This window comes from Chiloscyllium punctatum, chromosome 1 (genome assembly GCF_047496795.1).
Source record: "Chiloscyllium punctatum isolate Juve2018m chromosome 1, sChiPun1.3, whole genome shotgun sequence".
In the NCBI taxonomy this organism is placed as follows: domain Eukaryota; kingdom Metazoa; phylum Chordata; class Chondrichthyes; order Orectolobiformes; family Hemiscylliidae; genus Chiloscyllium; species Chiloscyllium punctatum.
In genome coordinates this window covers 4,936,517-4,963,003 of record NC_092739.1, presented here as the reverse complement: position 1 = coordinate 4,963,003, position 26,487 = coordinate 4,936,517, and the positions used below count along the sequence as shown (strand labels likewise).

Genomic DNA, 26,487 nt, shown 5'->3' with positions numbered 1-26,487 from the left:
CCTCCATAACCAACTCATCCCACACGGACTCCGGACCACCTTTAAACCAGCAGAGTTCGGACCCGAACAAGACAAACAGTACAGACTACAGATTCAAAAACACCAGCAACAGTTCTCCTTCAAGATCCTCCGCTCCACGCTTGCAGCAATGCGCTGTCACCTAATCCCTCTACAGTCAGCCCTGCCTCAGCTGAGGGCCACAAAAGCTTTATTCCTGATGAAGGACTTTTGCCCGAAATGTCAGTTTTACTGTTCCTTGGATGCTGCCTGAACTGTTGTGCTCTTCCAGCATCACTAATCCAGAATCTGGTTTCCAGCATCTACAGTCATTGTTTTTACCTATCCCTCATCAGTCCTTGCCTTTCCAAATACATGTACATCCTGTCCCTCAGGATTCCCTCCAACAACTTGCCTACCACCAAGGTCAGGCTCACCGGTCTATAGTTCCCTGGCTTGTCTTTACTGCCCTTCTTAAACAGTGGCACCACGTTTGCCAACCTCCAGTCTTCCGGCATCCCATCTGTGACTATCGATGATACAAATATCTCAGCAAGAGGCCCAGCAATCACTTCTCTAGCTTCCCACCGAGTTCTCAGGTACACCTGATCAGGTCCTGGGGATTTATCCACCTTTACGTGTTTCAAGACATCCAGCACTTCCTCCTCTGTAATCTGGACATTTTGCAAGATGTCACCATCGATTTCCCTACAGTCTATATCTTCCATATCCTTTTCCACAGTAAATACTGATGCAAAATACTCGTTTAGTATCTCCCCCATTTTCTGTGGCTCCACACAAAGGCTGCCTTGCTGATCTTTGAGGGGCCCTATTCTCTCCCTAGTTATTCTTTGTTCTTAATGTTTGTGAAAAACCCTTTGGATTCTCCTTAACTCTCTTTGCCAAAGCTATCTCATGTCCCCTTTTTGCCCTCCTGATTTCCCTCTTAAGTATACTCCTACTGCCTTTATACTCTTCTAAGGATTCACTCGATCTATCCTGTCTATACCTGACATATGCTTCCTTCTTTTTCTTAACCAAACCCTCAATTTCTTTAGTCATCCAGCATTCCCTATACCTACCAGCCTTCCCTTTCACCCTGACAGGAATATACTTTCTCTGGATTCTTGTTATCTCATTCCCGAAGGCTTCCCATTTTCCAGCCGTCCCTTTACCTGCGAACATCTGCCTCCAATCAGCTTTTGAAAGTTCTTGCCTAATACTGTCAAAACTGGCCTTTCTCCAATTTAGAATTTCAACTTTTAGATCTGGTCTATCCTTTTCCATCACTATTTTAAAACGAATAGAATTATGGTCACTGGCTCCAAAGTGCTCCCCCACTGACACCTCAGTCACCTGCCCTGCCTTATTTCCCAAGAGTAAGTCAAGTTTTGCACCTTCTCTAGTAGGTACATCCACATACTGAATCAGAAAATTGTCTTGTACACAGTTAACAAATTCCTCTCCATCTAAACCCTTAGACTGGGACTGCCATAGTGTTATGTTTACAAAGTTAAAATCCCCTACCATAACTACCCTATTATTCTTACAAATAGCTGAGATCTCCTTACAAGTTTGTTTCTCAATTTCCCTCTGACTATTGGGGGTCTATAGTACAATCCCAATAAGGTTATCATCCCTTTCTTATTTCTCAGTTCCACCCAAATTACTTCCCTGGATGTATTTCCGGGAATATCCTCCCTCAGCACAGCTGTAATGCTATCCCTTATCAAAAACGCTACTCCCCTCCTCTCTTGCCTCCCCTTCTATCCTTCCTGTAGCATTTGTATCCTGGAACATTAAGCTGCCAGTCCTGCCCATCCCTGAGCCATGTCTCTGTAATTGCTATGATATCCCAGTCCCATGTTCCTAACCATGCCCTGAGTTCATCTGCCTTCCCTGTTCGGCCCCTTGCATTGAAATAAATGCAGTTTAATTTATTAGTCCTACCTTGTCCCTGCAAGCCGTGACTGTTTGACTCACTTCTGTTCTCAGCTGTACCAGTCTCAGATCGATCTCTTTCCTCACTATCTCCCTGGGTTCCACCCCCACACCTTACTAGTTTAAATCCTCCCGAGCAGCTCCAGCAAATTTCCCTGCCGGTATATTTGTCCCCTATAGGTGTAATCCGTCCTTCTTGTACAGGTCACTTCTACTCCAAAAGAGATTCCAATGATCCAAAAATGTGAATCCCTCTCCCATACACCAGCTCCTCAGCCATGCATTCATCTGCTCTATCCTCCTATTCCTGCCCTCACTAGCTCGTAGCACCGGGAGTGTTCTAGATATTACTACTCTCGAGGACCTCCTTTTTAAATTTCTGCCTAACTCTCTGTAATCTCCCTTCAGAATCCCAACCTTTTCCCTTCCAATGTCGTTGGTTCCAATGTGGATAATGACCTCTTGCTGGCCCCTTTCCCCTGTGAGAACATTCTGCACCCTCTCTGAGACATCCTTGATCCTGGCACCAGGGAAACAACACACCATTCTGCTTTTTCGCTGCTGTCCACAGAAATGTCTGTCTGTACTTCGGACTAGAGAATCCCCTAACATAATTGATCTCTTGGAAGCCGACATACCCCTCGTTGCATTAGAGCCAGTCTCAATACCAGAAACTTGGCTGTTTGTGCTGCGTTCCCCTGAGAATCCACCACCCCCTACATTTAATGGATATATCCACAAAAGACTCCTGCACCAGCTGCCTATCCCTCTTACCCTTCCTGGAGTTAACCCATCCATGTGACTGTATCTGAGACTTCCCCCCTTCCTATAACTGCCATCCATTACATACTGTTGCTGTTGCAAATTCCTCATCGCTTCTAACTGTCTCCAACCGATCCACTCGATCTGATAAGATTCGCGTCCAACAGCATTTATGGCAGATATAATCTGCAGTAAACCCTTAAACTCTCTTTAAACTCCCACATCTGACAAGAAGTACATATCACCGCAAAGGCCATTTTTGCTCCTTCACAATCTACAGACCCAGAAAATAACACTGTCTTATTCCTTTACAAACACTGCCCCAGGTTAAATTAATGGTTATGGCTTATATTTTAAGTTTAGTCAAGAGACTTATCTCCAAAAACATATAATCAAGAAAGAGCCCACTGTACTTACTACTGCAGACTTTCTGTTGGCCACACTTAAAAACTACAAATAACTTCTCTTTCTGTGCTGTGAGCTTGGCCCAACAGTTCCTTCAAGATTAGTTGTGAATTTCACTGTTTGTTAATTTTCCCAGATGCACTCCGATGTCCAGCGATACATGGATTCAAACAGCAAAGGCAGTGTCCGTTTTTCTCTATCTCTCTCTCTCTCTCTCTCTCCCCCCTGCACTGTCCTCACCATGTGCTTCCTTTGTCTATTCTTCTCCCTTTTAAAACTGCTGTTGTTTTGACTTTTTTCCCCAAAGTTCCAAAACAATGCAACAGCATATGAAACAGTAACTCCTGCTCCTGGAATTCGAGGAAATCGCCTTCAGCACCTAAAATACCTCAAAAAAAAGGAGCAGCTGTTACAGCCAGAAATCTTTCCCATCCTCCATCTTGGATTACCCAGAAACCTTTGTGAGTGAAAGTAACATTTTGATTGTTAATCAGAGACAACACCATGTTGTTTTGTGTATAAATATATTCAGAATTATATTAGTGTATGGAAAAGGTTATCCAAGTATCTGTGTTCCATTATACTTTAAGTATTCTGTTATCTCAATAACAGTCCAGTGTATGACCCAAATTGCTTTTCAAAATCCTGGCTTTGTTACGTTGAATTTTGCAGAACACTCTTTATGCCAACATTTCTAATGTGGAAAGTCTATGAAAAATATGTTGGCTCTTTGTTTTTCCTGAGAGAAGTGGTTAAAAGGCATTTTGTAATTGCTGGTTGAGGGTGGTGTTTGTCAACTAAATATTGTAGATTAATAGAAACCTAGAAACGAGGAGTAGACCGTTTGGACCTTTGAGTCTGCTATGCCATTCACAGAATCATGGCTGTTCCTATTTCTTAATGCTTATTTCTCCTTTTTCCCTGTACCCCTGATTCCTTTAAAATCTAGAAATGTATATATCTTTCTTAAATATATTCAGTGATTTGGCCTTCATAGCCTTCTGTCCTAGAGAATTCCACAGGTTCACTCTTCTTTGAGTGATGAAAATTTTCTTCCTCTCAGTTCGAAATGATTTACCCCATTTCCTGAGACTATGACCCCTGGTTCTCAACTCCCCATGTAGGGAAAGATTCTCCCTGCGTCCAATCTGTCCAGGCCTGTTCAGATTTTATAAGTTTCATTCAGATCCCCCCCCATATTCTTTGAAACTCCAATGAATATAGAGCCAATTGAACCAAACTATCCTCATTGGACAGCCTTGCTATCTCCAGAGTCATCTTTGTGAACCTCCACTGTACTTTTCTACGCAAAGTATGTTGTTTCTTGGATAGAGAGACCAAAACTACGTGCAATACTCCAGGTATGAGTTCATCAAGACCCTGTATGACTGCAGTGAGATATTCCTACTTTTAAACTCAATCCTTTTGCAATGAGTGCCAATATATCACTTGTTTACCTAATTATTTGTTGCATCTGCCTGTCTATTTTAATTGACCAGTGAACAAGAACACCCCAGATCCCTTTGCACACTTCCCAGTAAAACAATATTTAAATAATACTCTTTTGCTTTTCACACTGATGTGTACAATTTCACATTTAGCCACATTGTACTGAATCTGCCATATCTCTGCCCACTCATTTGTCTAAGTCACCTTGAAGCCTCTTTGCATGCTGCTCACAAAATTAGGTGGGGGTGAAAGTTGTGTCATCACCAAACTTAAAGATGTTGCATGTGGTCCTCCCACCTAGATCATTTATATAGATCATGAATAGCGGGGCCTTGCAGTTCTCCACAACACACTCTGCCTGCCATTTGAAAAAGGACTCCATTTCTATTTCCTACTGTTGCCTGTCTGTCAACCAACTCTCCATCTGCTTTAATGTATTGGCCCCAGTTAATGTGTTTTAATTTTGTCCACTAACCCCTCGCGATGGACAGTTTCTGTTGATCTTTTGCATCGAGGCTCCTCATGATTTTGAACACACATCAAGCCTCCTCTCAATCTTTGCTCAAAGAAAAGGAACTCCAATTTCTTCAGTCTATCCAAGCAACTGCAATCCCTTATTCTTGGAAATGTGTTAGTGAAGCCTTGCTATTGTGTGGAGGGGAGGAGCTTCACGGAGTCTTCTGTCAGCAGGGAGTATGGAGAGCCCTGAGTGAAACATAGGCAAGCACAAAATACTTTTACAAAGTATTTAAATTTGAATGTTCACGTTTATTTGATTTTTTTATGTATTAAACTGTAGTTGTGTGCTAAAGGTTTCCATGCATTATTGCTTGTCTTGGTGTTGGAGGCACGGTAATTTTCAAACAGTAAAATGGGTCACATGTGAGGGCCCTTTTGTTTTGGGGAGATTCTGCTGCTGAGGTGGAAGACAAAAGCAGTACTGATTGTGTTAAAGTTGATGGTGATGTTCAGAGCACTGGAGGCACTTCAAGCACAATTTCAGAGCAACAAACAACATTTTGAAACTCCTATACATTAAAAGCCTCTTAATTTACCAGTAGCTGCTTGATTATTTCTTTCAGAAAGTACTTTTATACAATGCTGAGACAGCAACCTATTTTGATTTTGCACTGTGTATAAAATGCACTCATGATTCCAGGTGCGTGTTTTCCTAAAACAGATATGGGTTTCTGAAAAATGGCAGTATTTCTGTTGTGAGTTTGTGTTGCAGGCTGGCTGATGCCGCTGTGAGGATGGGATACTGAGCTGTTATCTTGGACTGTTGCAGTCCACCTGGTTTACCTATACTGCCATCTCAAAGGGAGTTCCAAGACTCTAACCCAGTGACAGTGAAGAAATGTTGATTTAATCCTGTTTTGGAACTATGTGTGACTTTGTGAGGAACATGTAGGCCCTGAGGTGTTCCTATCCATGGGCCACCCTTGCCCAGTTTGCAAGCTTGTTGGTTTGAAAGTTGTTATCAATGGAGCTTTGGAGTGTACCTGTGGAACACCTTGTGGATGTTGCACACTGGTGCCTCCATGTAATAATAGTAAAGGAAACAAATATTTAAGACACTTGCTCACTTTCAGGCAGTCCCTGGGTTTTGATCGGGTTTCATTCCTGAATCTGTTCGCAAGTCAATTTGTACAGACGTTGGAGCGCAATGCAGGGCAATACAAAGCAGCCATTCATCAGTGTTGAATATGGACAGTTGATATGTCAGATATTTAAAACTAGACCCCTGTATAGGATTGCCTTTGTAAGTGGTATGTCGGTAAATCAGGAACCCCAGTTTAAGTGGGTGACATTGTTTTAAATGTCTTGTGTATTTTTAGAGCAGCACTCATCCAGGCAAGTAGAGTGTATTCTATCGTACCCCTGACATCAACCTTATCAATGGTGAACAACCTTTGGGAGGTTGACTGTAGAATTCCCAGCCCAAATATGGCCTATGGAGTTACGTTTCTGGCCGGTGTCACTCCAAAGTTGTTGATTGGGGATTCGGTGATGGTAATGTTGAATGCGAAGGGGTAATTGTTAAAAACTGTCCTGCTGGACATGATTTCTCTGATGTAAATCCAGAAATGAAGAGCTTATGTAAAATAAAAGCCACATTGGGAGTAGATGGGGATGTGGAATCTAAAGTATAAATAAATCAGCCATGATCTTACTGAGGGGCAGAACAGACTCAGGTAACTAGCCTCTTTCTACTTCTACATCATATCTGAGATTCTCAGGTCTGGAATTGATGAAAGCTCATTGACCTGAAATGCTAACTTCTGTCTCAGCACATATTGTCTGGCCTGTTGTATATTTCAATCATTTCCTGTTTTAATTTCAGCTTTCCAGTATCCACAGTATTTTGCCTATGTGTTAATGTATTCCTTGTAACTGAGCTGTGAATATGTTGTCACTTGCTTTTCTTGTGGCAAATGGTGAAACAATTGTTCATTTTAAAAATAATGTGTAGTCTCCACTGAACAGACAGATGATTGGCCATTGTCAAAGTGAGGCACTGGAAAAGCACAGCTGGCCAGGCAGTATCCAAGGAGCAGGAGAGTTGATGTTTTGAGCATAAGCTCTTCATCTATTCCTGATGAAGAGTCTATTCCTGATGAAGAGCTAATGCTCAAAACATTGACTCTCCTGCTCCTTGGATACTTTCTGACTGGCTGTGCTTTTCCAGTGCCTCACTTTGACTCTGCTCTCCAAAGTCCTCACTTTCTCCGAGATGATTGGCTGTTGCTGATTCAGTCATCACTTCCAGCTAATGGTTGGCTGTAACCAGTCGATTTTGGGATGGGAAAGGGGAGGAAGGCAGTATATTTGTGGTCAAAATTGAGCATTAAATTGAGCTTTAAGAATCATAAATTAAAAAAACACTCAGTCACCAAGGTTTTATATATTAGCCTAAAAATATCCTTGATCAGTATTCATTTTGTGGGCGGTGCCATAAGTTGTCTAGACGAGCTCTTGCTGTAAGCATTAGTTAAGACATTTTCCTTTCAACTTGCATTTAATAGTTGTCAATTTTAAATGTAGGTTCTTGGATATGTTCCTTTGTTGATGTTGTTTAAAAATACATCCTGCATTTGGCCAATGCGTTTTTTTTGTTTTCAGGAATGTCTGAAAGTGCCACGTCTGCTGCTGGTGGGGCTTCGGGTCTGGCTGTAGCTTCCCGTGCAACTGCAGCTGAAATGCATGCACCAGGTTCTGAGGCCGGCTCTGAGGTTATTATCAAATTATATATCTTATCAAATCAGCCCACCATTATCTAATCAAACGGATTTGTTTTAAAAGTACTGACATCAGTGGGTATCCAAGAGCTTTATGAGCAGGCACAGTGATGTTTTTAAACAAATATATGCTGAATTATCACATCCTTTGTACAATGCAATGTGGGTGGAGAGGCCATTGAAGAAGTTCTGAACTGTTGCCATTGGCTGCTGTGTGTCTATAATTACAATGTGCAAACACAAGTGAGATTAAATAAGAAAGCAGTGTAACTGTTGGTGAGGTCAATGTATGTTGGCAGGACACAAGAAGAACTTGCTGTTACTTATTTAATAGGACATGAGGGTATTTGACGTGCCTTTGACTATGTAGTGAAACCCAAGTTTAATATCTTGTTTGAAAGATGAACATTTTTGAATTCTGAAGTCGCCGGGACCTTAGTAACAACTGATTTACATCTCTGTTCTTGAAGACATTTCACCAACTGTTTGTGGTACTGTGTGGTTCAGTTTGGATGTTGGGTGAGGGCAGTTCTGATCTCTGCTCTGTTTCCCTGGTAATAAATAAACCGCACACTGCGTGTCAAGACTTACACAAGTAGCCACTGTACAAGTTACATGGGGAAGAATGCGAAGAAATTGTTTTTGAATTCTGTGACACATTCTATTAGTAGAAAATTGTTATATACTCTTTTTGAAATTAATCATTTATTCTTCGAAATCATCCTAGCTGTTCTGATGGTCAGACCATCTTGTTGCAGTTTTGTGTAGGACCAGAAGAGGGAATAAAAGCTCTGAACTAAAATGAAAAATCTCTGCCTTACTGTTGCTAATTTATATCTGGAAAGGGAAGAGTATTGAATTAAAATTTAACTAAGGCTGGTATTCCAGACTTCCCTCTGTTTAGAGAATCATGTTCAGAACTGGAAAGAGAGTTAAAGTTTTACAAGGGAAGCATATTGTTTACAAGAAGATTTTGTATTTTTGACAAAATATATCCACCAATATGCAGGTATGATGTCTTTTACTGACCTTTTGAGTCCATTGAAGTTAGTATATTCGTCATTCCAATGGGAACTCTTTTAGCTTGACTTCAAAAAAGACTTATGACATCACACTTCCATGATAATGTCCTCTTCCTGTTTAACTGCATGGTTTGAGTGACGATGTTGTGTCCCTCACAAACATCAGTGGTTTATCCTGTGGTGTACATTTACGCAGGTAACAAGTAACAATCTATAGTTTTAGAATGCTTGCTGCTGCGTGTGTGTGTATAATGATTTCTAGCTGAGATTATGTGGTTGAGAAAAGCCTGCATTTGTCACAGTTGTAATTTTAGGTATCATTGCCCAAACTGTGTCACTAAAACATGATGTGCAGTTAAGAACGTGGGAGTGAGAGATTGCAGCCGCTGTAGAGTTGTGGGAGATCTATCTCTTTCTTCAAGGTACTTTTCACCTTGATATTTATCCAGAAGATCATCTTCAAACTAAATACAGATCCTGGATTAATTTACTGTTCTGAAACTGATAAGTCTGATTCCAGGTTGATGCAAGGACATGATGTTATAGACTGTGAAGGGTCCAAAATAGGTTTGTTTGGACCACTTTGATTCACTAACTAGTGAGTTCAAGTATGGTGGCTCAGTGGTTAGCACTGCTGCCTCCACAGCGCCAGGGGCCCAGGTTTGATTCCAGCCTCGGGCGACTGACTGTGTGGAGTTTGCACATTCTCCAAGTATCTGCGTGGGTTTCCTCCGGGTGCTCCGGTTTCCTCCCACAGTCCAAAGATGTGCAGATCAGGTGAGTTGGCCATGCTAAATTGCCCGTAGTGTTAGGTCAGATGGAAATGGGTCTGGGTGGGTGTGGACACGTTGAGTTGAAGGGCCTGTTTCCACACTGTCGGGAATCTAATCTAATCTTAAAAAAAACTAGCCTAACTTGGAAAAAGGGAAATCAGAATGTCCTAATGGTCACATTGCAGAAATATTGAGATTTTGAAGGACCAGAGGCAAACTTGGAATGTTTTTACATTTGAAGCTCATTTTGTAGTTTATCATGAAACATGTACGTTCTCAATTCATATTGGTGTCTTCAGAGGTTTTTCTGCTATAATCACCTCTATTCTTTGACAGCATTATTTCTTCATTCTTGTCATGTAAGCTTCTAACAATAAATCCTGAATCTCTTTGCCTTTTTAATGGAATTTCCGAACTACAGTAGTTGAACATGGTAAAGTTATGAGTAAAGTTAGAGTTAGTGGAGTTGGGAGAATGGGTGGCAGAATGGATAACTGGCCGGCTGCAAGCCAAATTAGAAGTTAAAGGCAAATACCGCTGTTCAGAACGGGAGAAGGTAGAGTGTGGTTCCACTGGGACCATTGCTGTTCACCAACTACACTAAGAATGTATTTTTGGAATCTGTGCAATTTCTACATTCATGGACATAATCAAATTGGGTAGGGAAGATGTTATCGGTATGAATGGCAGCAAATTAAATAAATAAACTTCAAAAATGGAGGTAGAATTAGCAAATGAATTTCAGTAGCAAAATATGAGTTATTTACATTTTGGTAAGAAAGTCAAGGATTATTGTGTGGAAAATACAATTCTAAGTGGAATTAAGAATATAGAAATCCGGGAGTACGTATACCAGCAAGTCATTCCTGCATCCCCTTTAGAATTACAGTTATATCCTTCGTGTCATTCCTCATTGATCTAACAACATGTATCACTTTGCATATCCCTACATTAAATTTAATCTGCCACTGGCCATCTGCTGCCATAAAGTCTAAAGTTTCACAATTCTTCCAAGTTATGTCACATGGAGTAGTAACACAGATTAGTAAAGCCTTCTGACAAAAGGAAACAGTGGCATTAAAAGAAGGCATCAGAGTAAGTGACACGGTGGCTCAGTGGTTAGCACTGCTGCCTCACAGGACCAAGGACCCAGGTTTGATTCCAGCCTTGGGCAACTGTCTGTGTGGAGTTTGCACATTCTCCCCGTTTCCTCTGGGTGCTGCGGTTTCCTCCCACAGTCCAAAGATGCACAGGTCAGGTGAATGCCCATGCTAAATTGCCCATAGTGTTAGGTGCATTAGTCTTCTGTGGGTCGGTGTGGACTTGTTGGGCTGAAGGGCCTGTTTCCACACTGTAGGGAATCTAATCTAATCTAATCTAAAATCTGGCTGTATTTAAATTGATAAGTCACCAGCACCAGATCGGATGTGTCTGGTATTGCTGACAAAAGGGGACTGAGGTAACAGAGGGGATTGATGAAGATAATGTGGAAATGATAAACTGTCACATAATTTTGTCAGCAAAGGCCAGTGGTTGCATGGCTATGAAGTTGGCTGAATGACAGGTCTGAGAGTAGTGGTGAATGTTTGCTTTTGTACTTGGGGAAGGTTTGCAGTGGGTTTTCCCAAACCACTGTTTTTCTCGATCTGTTAATGATCTTGAATTGGAAGTGCAGGGTACAATTTCAGAACTTGCAGGAAATGTTTGCAAGATTGATTCCAGAGTTGAGAGACTTAAGTGGATGCCTTGGATAAGTTGTGCCTGTTCTGCTTGGTAAAGGTTAAGAGGGGTCAAAATAATGAGGGGTAAAAAGGCAGTAGTTAGTTCCTGTTATGGTATGCCTCTGGGCAGGTGGGGGAGGGGGAGGTTGTCCAGAACCAGGGTGTCACAGTTCAAGGATAAGGGGTAAGCCTTTTAGGTCTGAGAAGAGGCATTTCTTCACCCAGTGAGTGGGAAGCCTGTGGAATTCATGACCACAATGTGGTTGAGGCAAAAACATTGTATTTTCAAGGAGGTGTAGGTAACTCCTGTGCCGACAGGGATGAAGTAATATGGGTAAGGTAGGATGAGGGCATTGAGCTTGATGATCAGCCATGATTGTTTTGAATGGCAGAGCAGGTTCCAGGAGTAACTCATGCTCGTATCTTGTACGTTTCTATGTTACACTCATAGTTAGATGAGGAAAACTGGGAGGAGGCTTGAATGGAACCTAAATGCAGCTATGAACATGTTAAGTTTTCTGTGCTATATATCTCATGGAATCTTATAACTTTCTGTAAGTGCAAGTTACATTTTCATAAAGATTACTTCTCATTTAATTTGATTTATTGTCACATGTAGCTAAGTTTTGTTCTGCGAGCAGTACAGGCAGATCCTAACCAACAAGGACGTGCAAATCATGGAGTGCTTGGATAGTGTGAGGCATACCAGGTTAGGACTGGTTCTGGAGTTGCACAAAAGCAAGGTCAACATTTGATTTAAAATTTGGTCCATTTAGCAGTGTAATAACAGCAGGGAAGAAGCTGTTATTGAATCTGTCGGTGCTTGTGTTCAAGCTTCTGTATCTTTTGCCTGATGGGAGAGGTTGTAGGAGAGTATTGTCAGGGTGGGAGGTTTGATGATATTAGCAACCTTTTCTCCAGCAAGAAGAAACATTTGGAGTCCATGAATGGGAGGTTGGTTCCTCTGGTGGTCTGGGCTATGGACACAAGTTTCGATAGTTTCTTACAGTCCCTGGGCAGAGCAGTAGCCATACCAAGCTGTTATGCACCTGGATAGTGTTCTTTCTGTGTTGCATCCATAACAATTGGTGACGATCCTAATGGACATGCTGAATTTTCTCGGCCTCTTGAGGAATAAGTGGCATTACTGTGCAACTTTGACTGTCCTATCCACGTGGGAGGACCAGGACAGACTGTTGGTCATCATCACTCCAAGGAACCTGACACTTTTGACCCACTCCACCTCAGCTCTGGTCATGTTAATAGGGGCGTGTTCTCCTCCTTTTTCCCTGTAGTTGGTGATCAGTTCTTTTTGTTTTGCTGCCTTTTGAGAGAGAGATTGTTAGAGTATTTGGTGCTGTGGTGCAATGCTATCTCCTTCCTATATTCTGACTCATCATTGTTTGATATCTGACCTACAATCGTGTTGCCATCAGCAAACTTGTAGAAGGCGCTCGTATGAAATTTGGCTACCTAGTCGTGAGTGTACAGGCAATACAGGAGGGGACTGAGTTTGCATCCTTGCAGGCACCACTGTTAAGGATTATTGTTGTCTATCTTCACTGATTGCAGTCTGTGGGTCAGGAAGCTGAGGATCCAGTTGCAAAGGGCGGGGCCAAGTCATGGATCTTGGAGTTTTGAGATTAGGCTGGTAGGGATTGTGGTGTTGAAGGTGGAGCTGTGGTCAGTGAATTGGAGCCTGATGTAGGTGTCCTTGTTATTCAGATGTTTCAGGATGAGAGTACGGCTAGGGAAATGGCGTCCACTGTGGACCAGTTTCACTGGGAGGCAAATTGCAGGGGATCAAGGCAGGCTGGGAAGCTAGAGTTCATGTGGGTCATGGCCAACCTCTCCAAGCAGGTCATGATTATGGAAGTCAGAGTGAATGTCTTGTAATTGTTGAGGTATATTGCACGTGTTTTCTTTGGTACTGGGGTAATGGTGGTCTTCTGAATCAGGTGGGGACTTCAGATTTCAGCAAGATGGTATTACTCATGTTAGTGTTACATAAAACATTATGCTGTTTTAGGGAATATTGTACAATGGACAATGTGTCATTCTACTGTGAAGTCTTTGCCTCCTCATGCTACTGTACACTTCGAACATGTCACGGCTCAAATTGCACAGTGCAATATTGTAGCATGTTACTTTCTAAAAAAATACTCTCGTTTGTATTTTCATGAATCAGTGCTATCAATTTCCACTATCATCCAAGGCAGCCTTTTACATCACTGATGGAGTTTTTAAAAAAAAGTTAAAGTCAATGTACCAACTCTCCTATTAAATGGTGCTTTTCAGATTATAGAATGAAGTCCATCAGGACAGTAGCACTTGTCAGCCCCCAGCTCTAACCATTTACAGTGTCACTTACCTGGTGATTGTGGTTTTCCCAGCTCCTCTCTCCCTCCCTGATTTATAATTACTTCTCGTATCTCTTTAGTGAAGACTGATGCAAAATATCTGTTCAATTTGTTGATCATTTCCTTATTTTTCTATCAGTGCTAACTTAACTCTTTTGTTTTTTAATTGAACAGTGTGGTGCTGGAAAAGCGCAGCAGGCCAGGCAGCATCCGAGGAGCAGGAGAATCGACATTTCGGGCATAAACCCTTCTTCAGGAATCCCTGAAGAAGGGCTTATGCCTGAAACATCGATTCTCCTGCTCCTTGGATGCTGCCTGACCTGCTGTGCTTTTCCAGCACCACACTGTTCAACTCTGGTCTCCAGCATCTGCAGTCCTCACTTTCTCCTCTTTTTTTTCTTTTGTTCTTGAAATGTTTACAGAAACACGTCTCTTTGTTTTTATATTTCTGACTAGCTTTTGCTCCTGATGGGTGGGGAAGGGGGCTGAGAGACAAATAGGAGGGGAATGGATGGGGGCTAAGCTAACTGGGAGTGCGATAGGTACATACAGGTGGGTGGGGGGGTGATGGTGATAGGTCAGAGTGGAGGGTAGAGCAGATAGGTGGGAAGGGCAGTTACAGAGGGCGGTGTTGAGTTGGAGGGTTGGATCTGGGATAGGTGGGGGAGAGGAGATGAGGAAACTTATGAAATGGACATTGATGCCGTGTGATTGGAGGGTCTCAAGATGAGGTGTTTCTCCTCCAGGCATCAAATGGCTTGGATTTGATGGTGGAGGAGGCCCAGGACTTGTATGTCCTTGGCGGAGTTGAAGTGGCCATCTTACAGGGCAGTGGGGTTGTTTGATGTGTGTGTCAGAGATGTTCTCTGAAACATTCCGTGAGTCAGTGTTCTGTCTTCCCAATGTAGAGGAGACCATATCAAAAGCGAACTCCACCCCATTTGTCTCCCAGCCCCTGATGCTTGAAACATTGATTCTCCTGCTCCTCAGATGCTGCCTGACCTGCTGTGCTTTTCGACTCTGATTCTCTGGCATCTACACTCCTAGCTTTCACTTTTGTTCACTCATTATTCATTTTTAAAATATTCTGTCCGGTCTTCTGACTGCCACCTGTCATTGCAGAATTATATGCTTTTTCTTTAAGTCCAATGCTATCTTTAACATTTCTACTTAACCACAGATTGTGGGCCCATCCATGGAATCTTTCTTCAAATAGGTATATTCCAATGAGTATATTCTTTAAACCCCTTAAACGCCTTCCACTGCTTCTCTCTTGGTCTATCCTTGAACCTAAATTGCTCATTCACTTTGGCCAGTTCTGCTTTTATGCCCTCTTAATTGCCCGTATAAAACTTTTTAAAAAGTCTCAAACTGTTAGAGAACCTTAGCTATGACTGTGCCTCGCGAGGATGTCCTTTTGTTCCCTAGTCAGTCTTTCCTTTAAACAGCCATTTACTCTCATATATGTTTATAGATGTTTTCTGCATTCTTCTCTTTTAGCTGCTAATCTATTCTTGAACACTTGCATTGCATTCTATTGTTCACAGTTTTAGTTCTTTTATGTGTTTAGTATTCAGCCTGACTCCCTACTGCATTTTAAGTTACAAGTTTGTCACAATCTGCTTCATTATTTTAGCCTCTATATGTTTGGGCTTCCAGGCAGCTGCAGCTTTAGATGACCTTCCTTTCCCACCTTGTACTTGAATAATTTTGTCTTTGAAGGTCTCCCATTTTTCAATCACCACTTTGCCTACTAATTCTTGATTCATTTCCTTCTAGATCTTTTCAACTTCCTAAAGTTAGCCCTCCTCCTGCATAAGTTTAAGATTGATTTATGTTTTAATTTAATTTATTCTGCAGTTGGATTTCAAAGTTGGCAAAGTCATAACACTATTGAGAAGAGTTATCACGTACTTCTGGATGGAAATGGATTTTGTTTTAAATTGGTCATATTATTGTTGCCATTGTGATCCTTGTGGGGACCAACTTTTAGAAATGAATTTGATACCTGAATAGATGGCTCAACAAGAATTCACATAGTAAGACATTTACCTTTATAAATAGACTAGAAATGCAAAAACAAAAGCAAAAACGCAGGTCCTGACTTAATTTGGCTGTCTAAAAGCTGGACACTTTTAGAATTAGTGCATGGAATGTTATTTCCTTCAAAGAGAAATTTAACTGAGTAATATTATCTGGGTGAAGCACAGTGTAACTCTAAACTATTGTCTGCTTCACACATCAATCTATCCCAAATGTTCCAAATGATCTTTGACCCCACCTGAGCTAGCTTGTCCTGATTTGCTGTGATCTAAACTACCCAACTCAGAACCCACCAGTATCCAAAATTCGGCACAGCCTCCGTTCTGGGCTTGTTGGATTTGAGGTGTGCACTATGCCATCTGGAAATTTTGAATAAAAACAAAAGTGTTTGAAACTTTTAGCAGCATTGCAGTAACAATTAAAAGAACGAGAGAGAGAGAGTTAGTGGACAAAGTTAGTGTTTTGAGTCTGTATGACTTATTCAGAAGTCCAGGGTACCTGAGGAGGCTTTCTGCTCTCAAAGTCTACCTCCATGATGATGTGAAAACATTGATTTTGCATCCAGGTAGCAATGCTGATTGACAGTTTGTGAGCATCCATCTTTCTTTCATTTTGGAGCCAGATAGATAGTTGAAAGCAGAGTTGTTTCCATCCTGATATTCTAATCACGTTACACTGTATGGAGACTCTCAGCCTGTCCATTGTTAATACACTTACTGGTGCCATTACCTTCAAATGTTAAGACCATGAATTGTCTTCCTGGTAAAACATCTATGTCCCCTTTAATTTCTGGCAATCAAACTACCCAAGCTGCTGTCAGGCAGCCATCAGAACAGGGCACATGACCCTCTTCATTATTGTTTAAGGGCACTATCCCAAAACTTATGTCATAATTGTAGCACTACTAAACTAAAGGAATCTAAATCTTGAGAAAATGCTTCATTTCTTTACATTTCTAACCTATATTCCTATACTCTAGCCTGAAATGGACAAATGTGTTTGTCAGTTAAGGAAAAGCAAATAAATTCCGAGTGTCCAGAACCTTGGTTTATTTAATGGTTAGGTGTTTTCTCTTAGTTGGAAGAAGGAATGGATTTTGCCATTTATCCACAGGCTTTCCATAGGCTTATCAGCCAGATTTACTACTTCTCCAGGGTCTGAGTGCAGCACTGTCCCTGGAGGATCGGTGGCATCTCAACTTCTCTGATCGATCATGAAACTGCCAAGTCGATATATACTGGCTGGGGAACAGCACAGGCAAAGGCCTTTCAGCCATTCTGAACTAATCTCATCTGCCTTCTCCTGTTTAAACTAGGCAAGGTTTGCGATCTCGGATTCTATGATTTCATTTATTAATTGCTGTAAATTAGAAAAGCTTATTTCTTTAAACAACGAGCTATACTTGGATTTAACTAGGAAAGATGGGGCCTCTATAACGTGACATAAGAAAGACAAGACTTTAGGTTTCCAGAACTTAAAACAAGGTCTTTGGGTGGCAGTAGGAATGTTTAGGTGAAATTAAGGTCCCTATATTGTGGGCGGCACGGTGGCACAGTGGTTAGCACTGCTGCCTCGCAGCGCCGGAGACCCGGGTTCAATTCTCGCCTCAGGCGACTGACTGTGTGGAGTTTGCACGTTCTCCCCTTGTCTGCGTGGGTTTCCTCTGGGTGCTCCGGTTTCCTGCCACAGTCCAAAGATGTGCAGGTCAGGTGAATTGGCCATGCTAAATTGCCCGTAGTGTTAGGTAAGGGGTAGATGTAGATGTAGGGGTATGGGTGGGTTACGCTTCGGCGGGGCGATGTGGACTTGTTGGGCCGGAGGGCCTGTTTCCACACTGTAAGTAATCTAATCTAATATTATGGAAAAAGGCCATTTAGCCCATTGAGTCCACACCAACCCTCTGGAAAGGATCCCACACAGCCCCAACCCTCTACCGTATCCCTGTTATTCTGCATTTCCCAAGGCCAATCCACTTAACCTACACATCTTTGGACTGTGGGAGGAAACCCCATAGACACAGGGAGAATGTGCAAATTCCACGCAGACAGTCACTCGAGGAATCAAACCTGAGTCCCGCACAGCTGTGAGGCAGGTAGTCTCACTGTGGTGCACCAGCTTTTCTGAGTTTGTCATGACAGGCACATTCAGTGAGGTGGTTACACTGCAAATAAAGACTGAACAGGCAGAAAGGTGATCTGTGACCACCAGGCAGTGTGGAGAAAGCCAATTAATGCAAGGAGTCTCATGTTGCTGATCCCCTTTGTGAGTTACTGGGTGGAATGTCTTCTAAGGGGATAGTAGCTGAAGCCAAGTCCAAGGCTGGCTCTGGTGCAGAAGAAGTGAGGACTTTACTAAATTTTTTAAAGCCTAATATGACTCTTACGATAGAATCATAGAATCCATACACTGCAGACAGAACCCATTCGGCCCATTGAGTCTCCACTGACCCTCTGAAGGGAATCCTACCTGACGTCCCAGTAATTCTGCACTAGCCAGTGCTCATACTACATGTAGGTACCAACAATATAGGCTAAAAAATGGTTGATAGCAAGCAGAATAGAGAGAATTAGGATATAAATTAAAATGTAGGACCTCAAAGGTAGCAACCTGCAGATGACTACCAGTGTCAAGTGCTAACAAGAGTAAAAATATTGGGATATACCAGGATATACATGGCTAGCGAAAGAGAAGGAAGGTTTTAGCTTTGTGGGACACTGGGAGTAGTTCTGGGGAAGGTGAAACTGGTACAAGCAGGACAGGTTGCATCTGGTCAATGTTGAGGGCGGAGGATGTTTGCTTGTGCTGTCTGGGTGGGTTTAAATTACAATGGATGGAGAATGGGACACCCAGGAAGGTAGAGAGGTACAATAGTTGCAGGAGTAGGCCATTCTGCCCTTCAAGCCTGCACCACCATTCAGTATGACCATCAGTATCCTGTTCCTGCCTTATCTCCATAACCCTTGATTCCACTTGACAGTTCTATCCAACTCTTTCTTAAATGAATCCAGAGACTAGGCCTCCACTGCCCTCTGGGACAGAGCATTCCACACAGCCACCAATCTCTGGGTGAAGAAGTTTCTCCTCATCTCTGTCCAAATGGTCTACCCCGTATTTTTAGGCGGTGTCCTCTGGTTCGCCACTCACCCATCAGCGGAAACATGTTTCCTGCCTCCAAAGTGTCCAATCCTTTAATAATCTTATATGTCTCGATCAGATCCCCTCTGTCTTCTAAACTCAAGGGTATACAAGCCCAGTCGCTCCAGTCTTTCAGTGTAAGGTAATCCTGCCAGTCCAAGAATTGACCTCGTGAACCTACGCTGCACTCCCTCAATAGCCAGAGGGAGCAAGGAAGTGAAAAGTAGAGAAAGCAAGTGTGGAAAAACAAATGGCCAGAGTGGAAAAATGAAGTTATAATGACCAGCAAGGTTTTAAAAAGAAAATAAATCTAAAGGCTGTGTGCCTTAATATGCAGTGTGTTAGCAATAAGGTAGCTGGATTAGCAATGCAAATAGATATAAACTGTTATGATATAGTGGTGTTCATTGAGGCATACTGGAGGGTTACCAAGGATGGAAACTGAATGTTCAGGGATATTCATTATTTAGGAAGGAAGGACAGACAAAAAGGATAAAGAAAGTGGGTGGATCGAATCAGTGCAATAATGTAGATGGATATTGGCTTAGAAAATGATGTGAAATCTGTATGGATGGAGCAAAGAAATATCAAAGGATGGAAAATAGTGTTGGGGGTTGTCTATAGCCTCCAATTCCGTCTCCCTCCAAAACAAAAGCAGTCATGGAGATGTATAGGAAACCTTGTCAAGTCATCATCGTCCTACCAGACCATAGTGAACCTAGCACCAATCCTTGTAGCACATCACTGAACACAGTCTAAACAAAACCCTCTACCACCACTCTCTCTTTCCTACTGTCAAGCCAGTTTTGTATCCAATTAGCCAGTCCTCCCATGTGATCTAACCTTATTAACCAGTCTATCACATGGAACCCTGTCGAAGGCATTGCTAAAGTCCATACAGACAATGTCTACTGCTCTGCCTACATCTGTCGTCTTGGTCACCTCTTCAAAAAACTCAATCAAATTGGTGAGAGACAATTTCCCACATACAAAACATACACTGTTCCCTGACACAACAGTGAACCTGCGCAGTTACAGCTTTTGCTGTTTGAATTCGTGTATTGCTGGACATCGGAGTGCATCTGGGAAAATTAACAAATAGTGAAATTCACAACTGATCTTGGAGGAATCTGTGTGGGACAGCTCACAGCACAGAAACAGAAGTGTTATTTTTAAGTGTGGCCTTACAGAAAGTCTGCAGCAGTGAGCAGAGTGGGTTTGTCCTTGATTAGATGTTTTATTGAGACATGTACCCTGATTAAACTTAAAAATATAAGTCATAAGTATTAAGTTAGCCTGGAGCAGTGTTATGTAGAGGAATAAGACAGTGCTATTTTCTGGGTTTGTAGATTGAAAGATGCAAAAATGGCCTTTAGTACACTTGTATGCTCTTGTTGGATGGGAGAGTTTACATGTTGAGGATTATGTCTGCAATAAATGCTGTTGGTTGCGTATCCTATCAAATTGAATGGACGGGTTGGAGAAATGGTTAGAGACAGTGAGGAATTTACAAGAGCAAGGGGGTGTGATGGATGGCAGTTATAGGAAGGGAGAAAAGTCGCAGATACAGTCACATAGATGGGTTAACTGCAGGAAAGGTAAGAGAGGTAGGCAGGTAGTGCAGGAGTCCTCTGTGGCTATCCCCATTTCAAACTAGTATGCTGTTTTGGAAAATGTAGGTGGATGGATTCTCATGGGAATGTAGCATGAACAGCCAAGTTTCTGGTATTGAGACTGGCTCTAATGCAATGAGGGGGATATTGGGTTCCAAGAGATCGATTGTGTTATCCACATAAAAGTGGATAAGTCCCCAGGACCTGATCAGGTATACCCTAGAACTCTGTGGGAAACTAGGGACGTGATTGCTGGACCCTTTGCTGGGATATTTGTATCATCAATGGTCACAGGTGAGGTGCCAGAAGACTGTAGTTTGGCTAACGTGATGCTACTGTTTAAGAAGGGTGGTACGGACAAGCCAGGGAACTATCGACCAGCGAGCCTGACATCGGTGGTGGGCAAGTTGTTGGAGGGAATCCTGAGGATGTACATGTATTTGGAAAGGCAAGGACTGATTAGGGATAGTCAACATGTCTTTGTGCATGGGAAATCACGTCTCACAAACTTGATTGAGTTTTTTGAGGAAGTAACAAAGAGGATTGATGAGGGCAGAATGGTAGATGTGATCTATATGGACTTCAGTAAGGCATTTGACAGGGTTCCCCATCGGAAACTGGTCAGCAAGATTAAATCTCATGGAATACAGGGAGAACTAGCCATTTGGATACAGAACTGGCTCAAAGGTAGAAGACAGGGTGGTGGTGGAGGGTTAATTTTCAGACTGAAGGTCTGTGACCAGTGGAGTGCCACAAGGATAGGTGCTGGGTCTGCTACTTTTCATCATTTATATAAATGATCTGGATGTGAGCATAAGAGGTACAGTTAATAAGTTTGCAGATGACACCAAAATTGGAGGTGTAGTGGACAGCGAAGAGGGTTACCTCAGATTACAACAGGATCTGGAGCAGTTGGGCCAATGGGCTGAGAGTGGCAGATGGAGTTTAATTCAGATAAATGTGAGGTGCTGCATTTTGGGAAATGGTAAGGTTCTAGGGAGTGTTGCTGAACAAAGAGATCTTGGAGTGCAGGTTCATAGCTCCTTGAAAGTGGAGTTGCAGGTCGTTAGGATAGTGAAGAAGGCATTTGGTATGCTTTCCTTTATTGGTCAGAGTATTGAGTACAATCGTTGGGAGGTCATTAATATCAGAAAGATATTATGAAACTTGAAAGGGTCAGAAAAGACTTACAAGGATGTTGGACGATTTGAGCTATCATGAGAGGCTGAATAGGCTGGGGTTGTTTTCCCTGGAGCGTCAGAAGCTGAAGGGGTGACCTTATAGAGGTTTATAAAATCATGAGCATGGATAGGATAAATAGACAAAGTATTTTCCCTGAGGTGGGGGAGTCCAGAACTAGAGGGCATAGGTTTAGGGTGAGAGGGGAAAGATATAAAAGAGACTTAAGGGGCAACTTTTTCCACACAGAGGTTGGTACGTGTATGGAATGAGCTGCCAGAGGAAGTGGTGGAGGCTGGTACAATTGCAACATTTAAAAAGTATTTGGATGGGTATATGAACAGGAAGGGTTTGGAGGGATATGGGCAGGGTGCTGGCATGTGGGACTCGATTGGGTTGGGATATCTGGTCAGCATGGGCGGGTTGGACCGAAGGGTCTGTTTCCGTGCTGTACATCTCTATGAGTCTAACTTAGCCACCACTGACATCAAGCTCACAGGTCTGTCGTTCCCTGGCTTTCCCTTGCAGCCTTTCTTAAAAAATGGCACAACATTACCCAGCCTCTTGTCTTCCAGCACCTCAACCATGTCTGTCAATGGTACAATTATCTCTGCTGGATATCCCACAATTTCTTTTCTAGCTTCCCACAATGTCCTGGGACGCACTTGATCTGTTCCTGGTGCTTTATTTACCTTTAAGCGTTTTAAAACCTTCAGCACCACCTCTTCTGTAACATGGACTCTTTTCAAAACATAATTATTTATTTCCCTGAGCTCCCGAGCAACCATGTCTTTCTCCATGGTAAATACTGATGGAAAATATTCATCTCCTGTGGTTCCACACATAAATGGCCTAGTTGATCTTTAAGGGATCCTGTTCTCTTCCTAGTTACTCTTTTTATAGAGTAGAATCTCTTTGGATTCTTCTTTACCCTATCTGCCAAAGCTATCTCATGTCCCCTTTTTGCCGTCCTGATTTGTCTGTTAAGTTTCTGTGCTGTATTATCTGTGACTTTATGATTCTAAGTGTATTCCTCGACCCCTATACTCTTCAAGGGATTTACTTGATTCAACTGTCAATACCTGACATAAGCCACCTCCTTTTTTCTTGACCAGACCCTCAATATCTCTAGTCATCCAGTGTTCCCTGCACCTGCTAGTATTGACAAAATTTCTTTTCTTTCACCGAACTAAAAACACTTGAATATTTATGAAAGCTAAGCAACTATTGTTCATGAGCACAGCTTTGCCGTTTTGATAACCAGTTTAAACATTAACTGAATGGCTTGAGGAGACTGGGAATATTTATCACTGCATTTGTTTTTTTCAATCTAGCTTTCAATTGATATTTGTCAGTGTAATTTTACTTCACATTAGTCCATATTACCCAACTTTTAATATTGGGGAATATATGTTTTTGGACCATATGACAGTCTACCACCTTCAAAAGTAAAACCCCTCATTATGGAGCAAAGTGTAAAGATAAATACTTGACACCACGCAGGAGCACTCTATTGGATTACAGTCAGAAAGCTAGCGTGTGTTTGAAATTTTTATAAACACTGAGTGTGATGGGTCATAGTTGAGAGTCTGTTTTTTAGACCACACGTCATCAAAAAGACTTCAAAAGCAATACCCTTCATTACAGAGGAAGACATAAAAGTAAATACTTGACACCACGTAGTCTCACACTATTAGAACAAAGGAAATGAAAGCTACAGCGTGTTTAAAATGTCAATATTCACTGATGTGAGAATAATGAGTAGTTATTCCAATAAGCTAATATTGCCATTAAAACACTTAAGTGAGCAGACCAGCCTTACGTTTTTCATATAGGTATGCACCTACCTTTCCATTTACTTGAAAGGTTGTTTACTACTAATTTTTAAAAAAATTCTTCACCCAAGTTACTAGGAATTGGGATTGTTTCAGTTATTGCAATGGATTCAACAAGCTTTTTTTATTAATGACAGCATGTGTCGTCTATTCTTATCTGTTTTGCAAGTGGATTACACAGCACACACACAACTCTTGTGGCCACTTTTCACTCTTTACAAATGGGTGGAATCACTGGAAATCCTGTTTCTGGGTACATAAGGCTATGTTTGGGCCCCCAGATGCTCTGCCTATTGGTACCAGATATGTAGTAACTTCACTACTTGTCCTTAGCCTTTATGTAGCACAAGTTTTCATAACTTATCATAACTTGCCTGGCTCCAAGGAATTTCTGACAACCTTCCTTCTTGTACTTTTAAAATGTTAAGTTGGAGTTGAAACCCTGGAAGTCATATTTGCATTATGTTTATGACTAAATGGGAATAAAAGATAGTGAAACATTCTAAAAATATCAATATAGCTGTAAATGTAGCTGTATCAATAATGTTTTGGGCAGTTTTCTGCAAAACTACCCCTACTTCAGAGCCATTTCTTCAAGTTTTTTTCTGTTCCATTATCCCTACTGTTATTCTACTCAATCCATTACCTTTTTTTTTAGACAGACCTAGTTTTTACAGTCTGTCATCCCAGAGATCAATCTATTTGAGTATTGTTTCGTTGCTCCCAATGCAGGTATGTTGTCTCTCAAATATAAAGACAGTATTGTATTCCATATGGGGTTTCACCAAGGCCACGTATAATTGTAGCAAAACCTCCTCTTCATGCTTATATTTCAGTCCCAAATGCAAAAAGACCAGCATACCAGTTGTCTTTCTAATTGTTTGTTGTATCTGCGTGCTAACTACTTCCATTCCTTATACCAGTGTCTTTGAAAGTGAATACTTAGAAGTTTCATGACTTATAATAAATATTCTCATCTTACAAACAAAGTGATTAACCTCACATTTCCCCTGTTGCTCGCTTATTTAACCTGTCTCCAAAATCGCAATAGGTCAAAGTTTCAGAGTATGGGACCACAAAACTGTTGTGGTAGAGCTTTGTGATTGCTGAGGAAATCTGATTTATAGAGTCATAGAGATGTACAGCATGGAAACAGGCCCTTCGGTCCAACTCGTCCATACCCACCAGATCTTAGAACATAGAACAATACAGCACAGAACAGGCCCTTAGGCCCTCGATGTTGTGCTGACCTGTGAACTATTCTCAGCTCATCCCCTACACTATCCCAAAATCATCCATGTGTTTATCCAAGGATTGTTTAAATCTCCCTAATGTAGCTGAGTTACTACATTAGCAGGTAGGGCATTCCACGCCCTTACCACTCTCTGAGTAAAAAACCTGCCTCTGACATCTGTCTTAAATCTATCACCCCTCAATTTGTAGTTATGCCCCCTCGTGCAAGCTGATGTCATCATCCTAGGGAAAAGACTGTCACTGTATACCCTGTCTAACCCTCTGATCATCTTGTATGTCTCTATCAAATTCCCTCTTAGTCGTCTTCTTTCCAAGGAGAACAGACCCAAGTCTCTCAGCCTTTTCTCATGAGACCTTCCCTCCAGACCAGTCAACATCCTGGTAAATCTCCTCTGCACCTTTTCCAATGCTTCCAGATTCTTCCCAAAATACGGTGACCAGAACTGTACACAATATTCCAAGTGTAGCTGCACTAGCATTTGTACAGTTGCAGCATGATATTGCGGCTCCAGAACTCAATCCCTCTACTAATAAAACTTAACAAACCATATGCCTTCTTAACAACACTATCAACCTGGGTGGAAACTTTCTGGGATCCGTGTACATGGACTCCAAGATCCCTCTGGACATCCACACTACCAAGAATCTTTCCATCGACCCAGTATTCTGCCTTTTGTTATTCTTCCCAAAGTGCATCACCTCACAGTTAACTGCATTGAACTCGATTTGCCACCTCTCCGCCCAAATCTGCAGTTTATCCAAGTCCCTTACCTAATCTTGTCCCATTTGCCAGCACTTGGCCCATATCCGTCAAAACCCTTCTTATTCATATACCTATCCAGATGCCTTTTAAATATTGTACCAACCTCCACCACTTCCTCTGGCAGCTTATTCCATACACACACACACCCCTCTGCATGAAAAAGTTGCCCCTCATGTCCCTTTTTTAAATCAATCCCCTCTGATCCTAAACCTATGCCCTCTAGCTCTGGACTCCCCCACCCCAGGGAAAAGACATTGCATATTTATTCAATCAATGTCTTTCATGATTTTATAAACCTCTATAAGGTCACCCCTCAGCCTCCGACGCTCCAGGGAAAACAGCCCCAGCCTGTTCAGCCTCTCCCTATAGCTCAAATCCTCCAACCCTGGCAACATCCTTGCAAATCTTTTCTGAACCCTTTCAAGTTTCACAACATCTTTCCCAATGCAGGGAGACCAGAAGTGTGCACAGTATTCCAAAAGTGGCCTAATCAATGTCCTGTACAGCTGTAACATGACCCCCCAATTCCTGTACTCAGTGCTCTGTCCAATAAAAGAAAGTATACCAAACACGTTCTTCACTATCCTACCTACCTGCAACTCTGCTTTCAAGGAGTAATGACCCTGCAATCCAAGGTTTCTTTGTTCAGCAACACTCCCCAGGACCTTACCATCGAGTTATAAGTCCAGCTCTAATTTGCCTTTCCAAAATGCAGCACCTCACATTTATCTAATTTAAACTCTATCTGCCACTCCTCGGCCCATTGGCACATCTCATCAAGATCCCAATTTACTCTAAAGTAACCTTCACCGTCTACTACACCTCCAATTTTAGGGTCATCTGCAAAATTACTAACCGTACCTCCTATGTCCACCTCCAAATCATTGCATAAATGATGAAAATGCAGTGGACCCAACACCGATCCTTGTGGCACTCCACTGGTCACAGGCCTCCAGTCTGAAAAGCAATCCTCCACTATCATCCTCTGTTTTCTAC

At 42.0% G+C, this 26,487-nt stretch overlaps 1 protein-coding gene across 4 annotated transcripts in view; it reads left to right on the top strand.

The window, feature by feature from the left end:
• The window catches only part of arfip1 (ADP-ribosylation factor interacting protein 1 (arfaptin 1)), a 204,091-nt gene that overhangs the window by 63,371 nt on the left and 114,233 nt on the right, over positions 1–26,487 (top strand). For 3 of the 4 annotated variants that reach the window (XM_072592009.1, XM_072591711.1, XM_072591003.1), the window contains exon 2: positions 7,678–7,787. The exons of the other annotated variant lie outside the window; for it this stretch is intronic. In XM_072592009.1, the coding sequence (XP_072448110.1) occupies positions 7,680–7,787 (108 nt within the window). In that variant the 5' untranslated portion in view covers positions 7,678–7,679. The remainder of the gene's footprint in view (positions 1–7,677; positions 7,788–26,487) is intronic. 4 annotated transcript variants of the gene reach the window in all.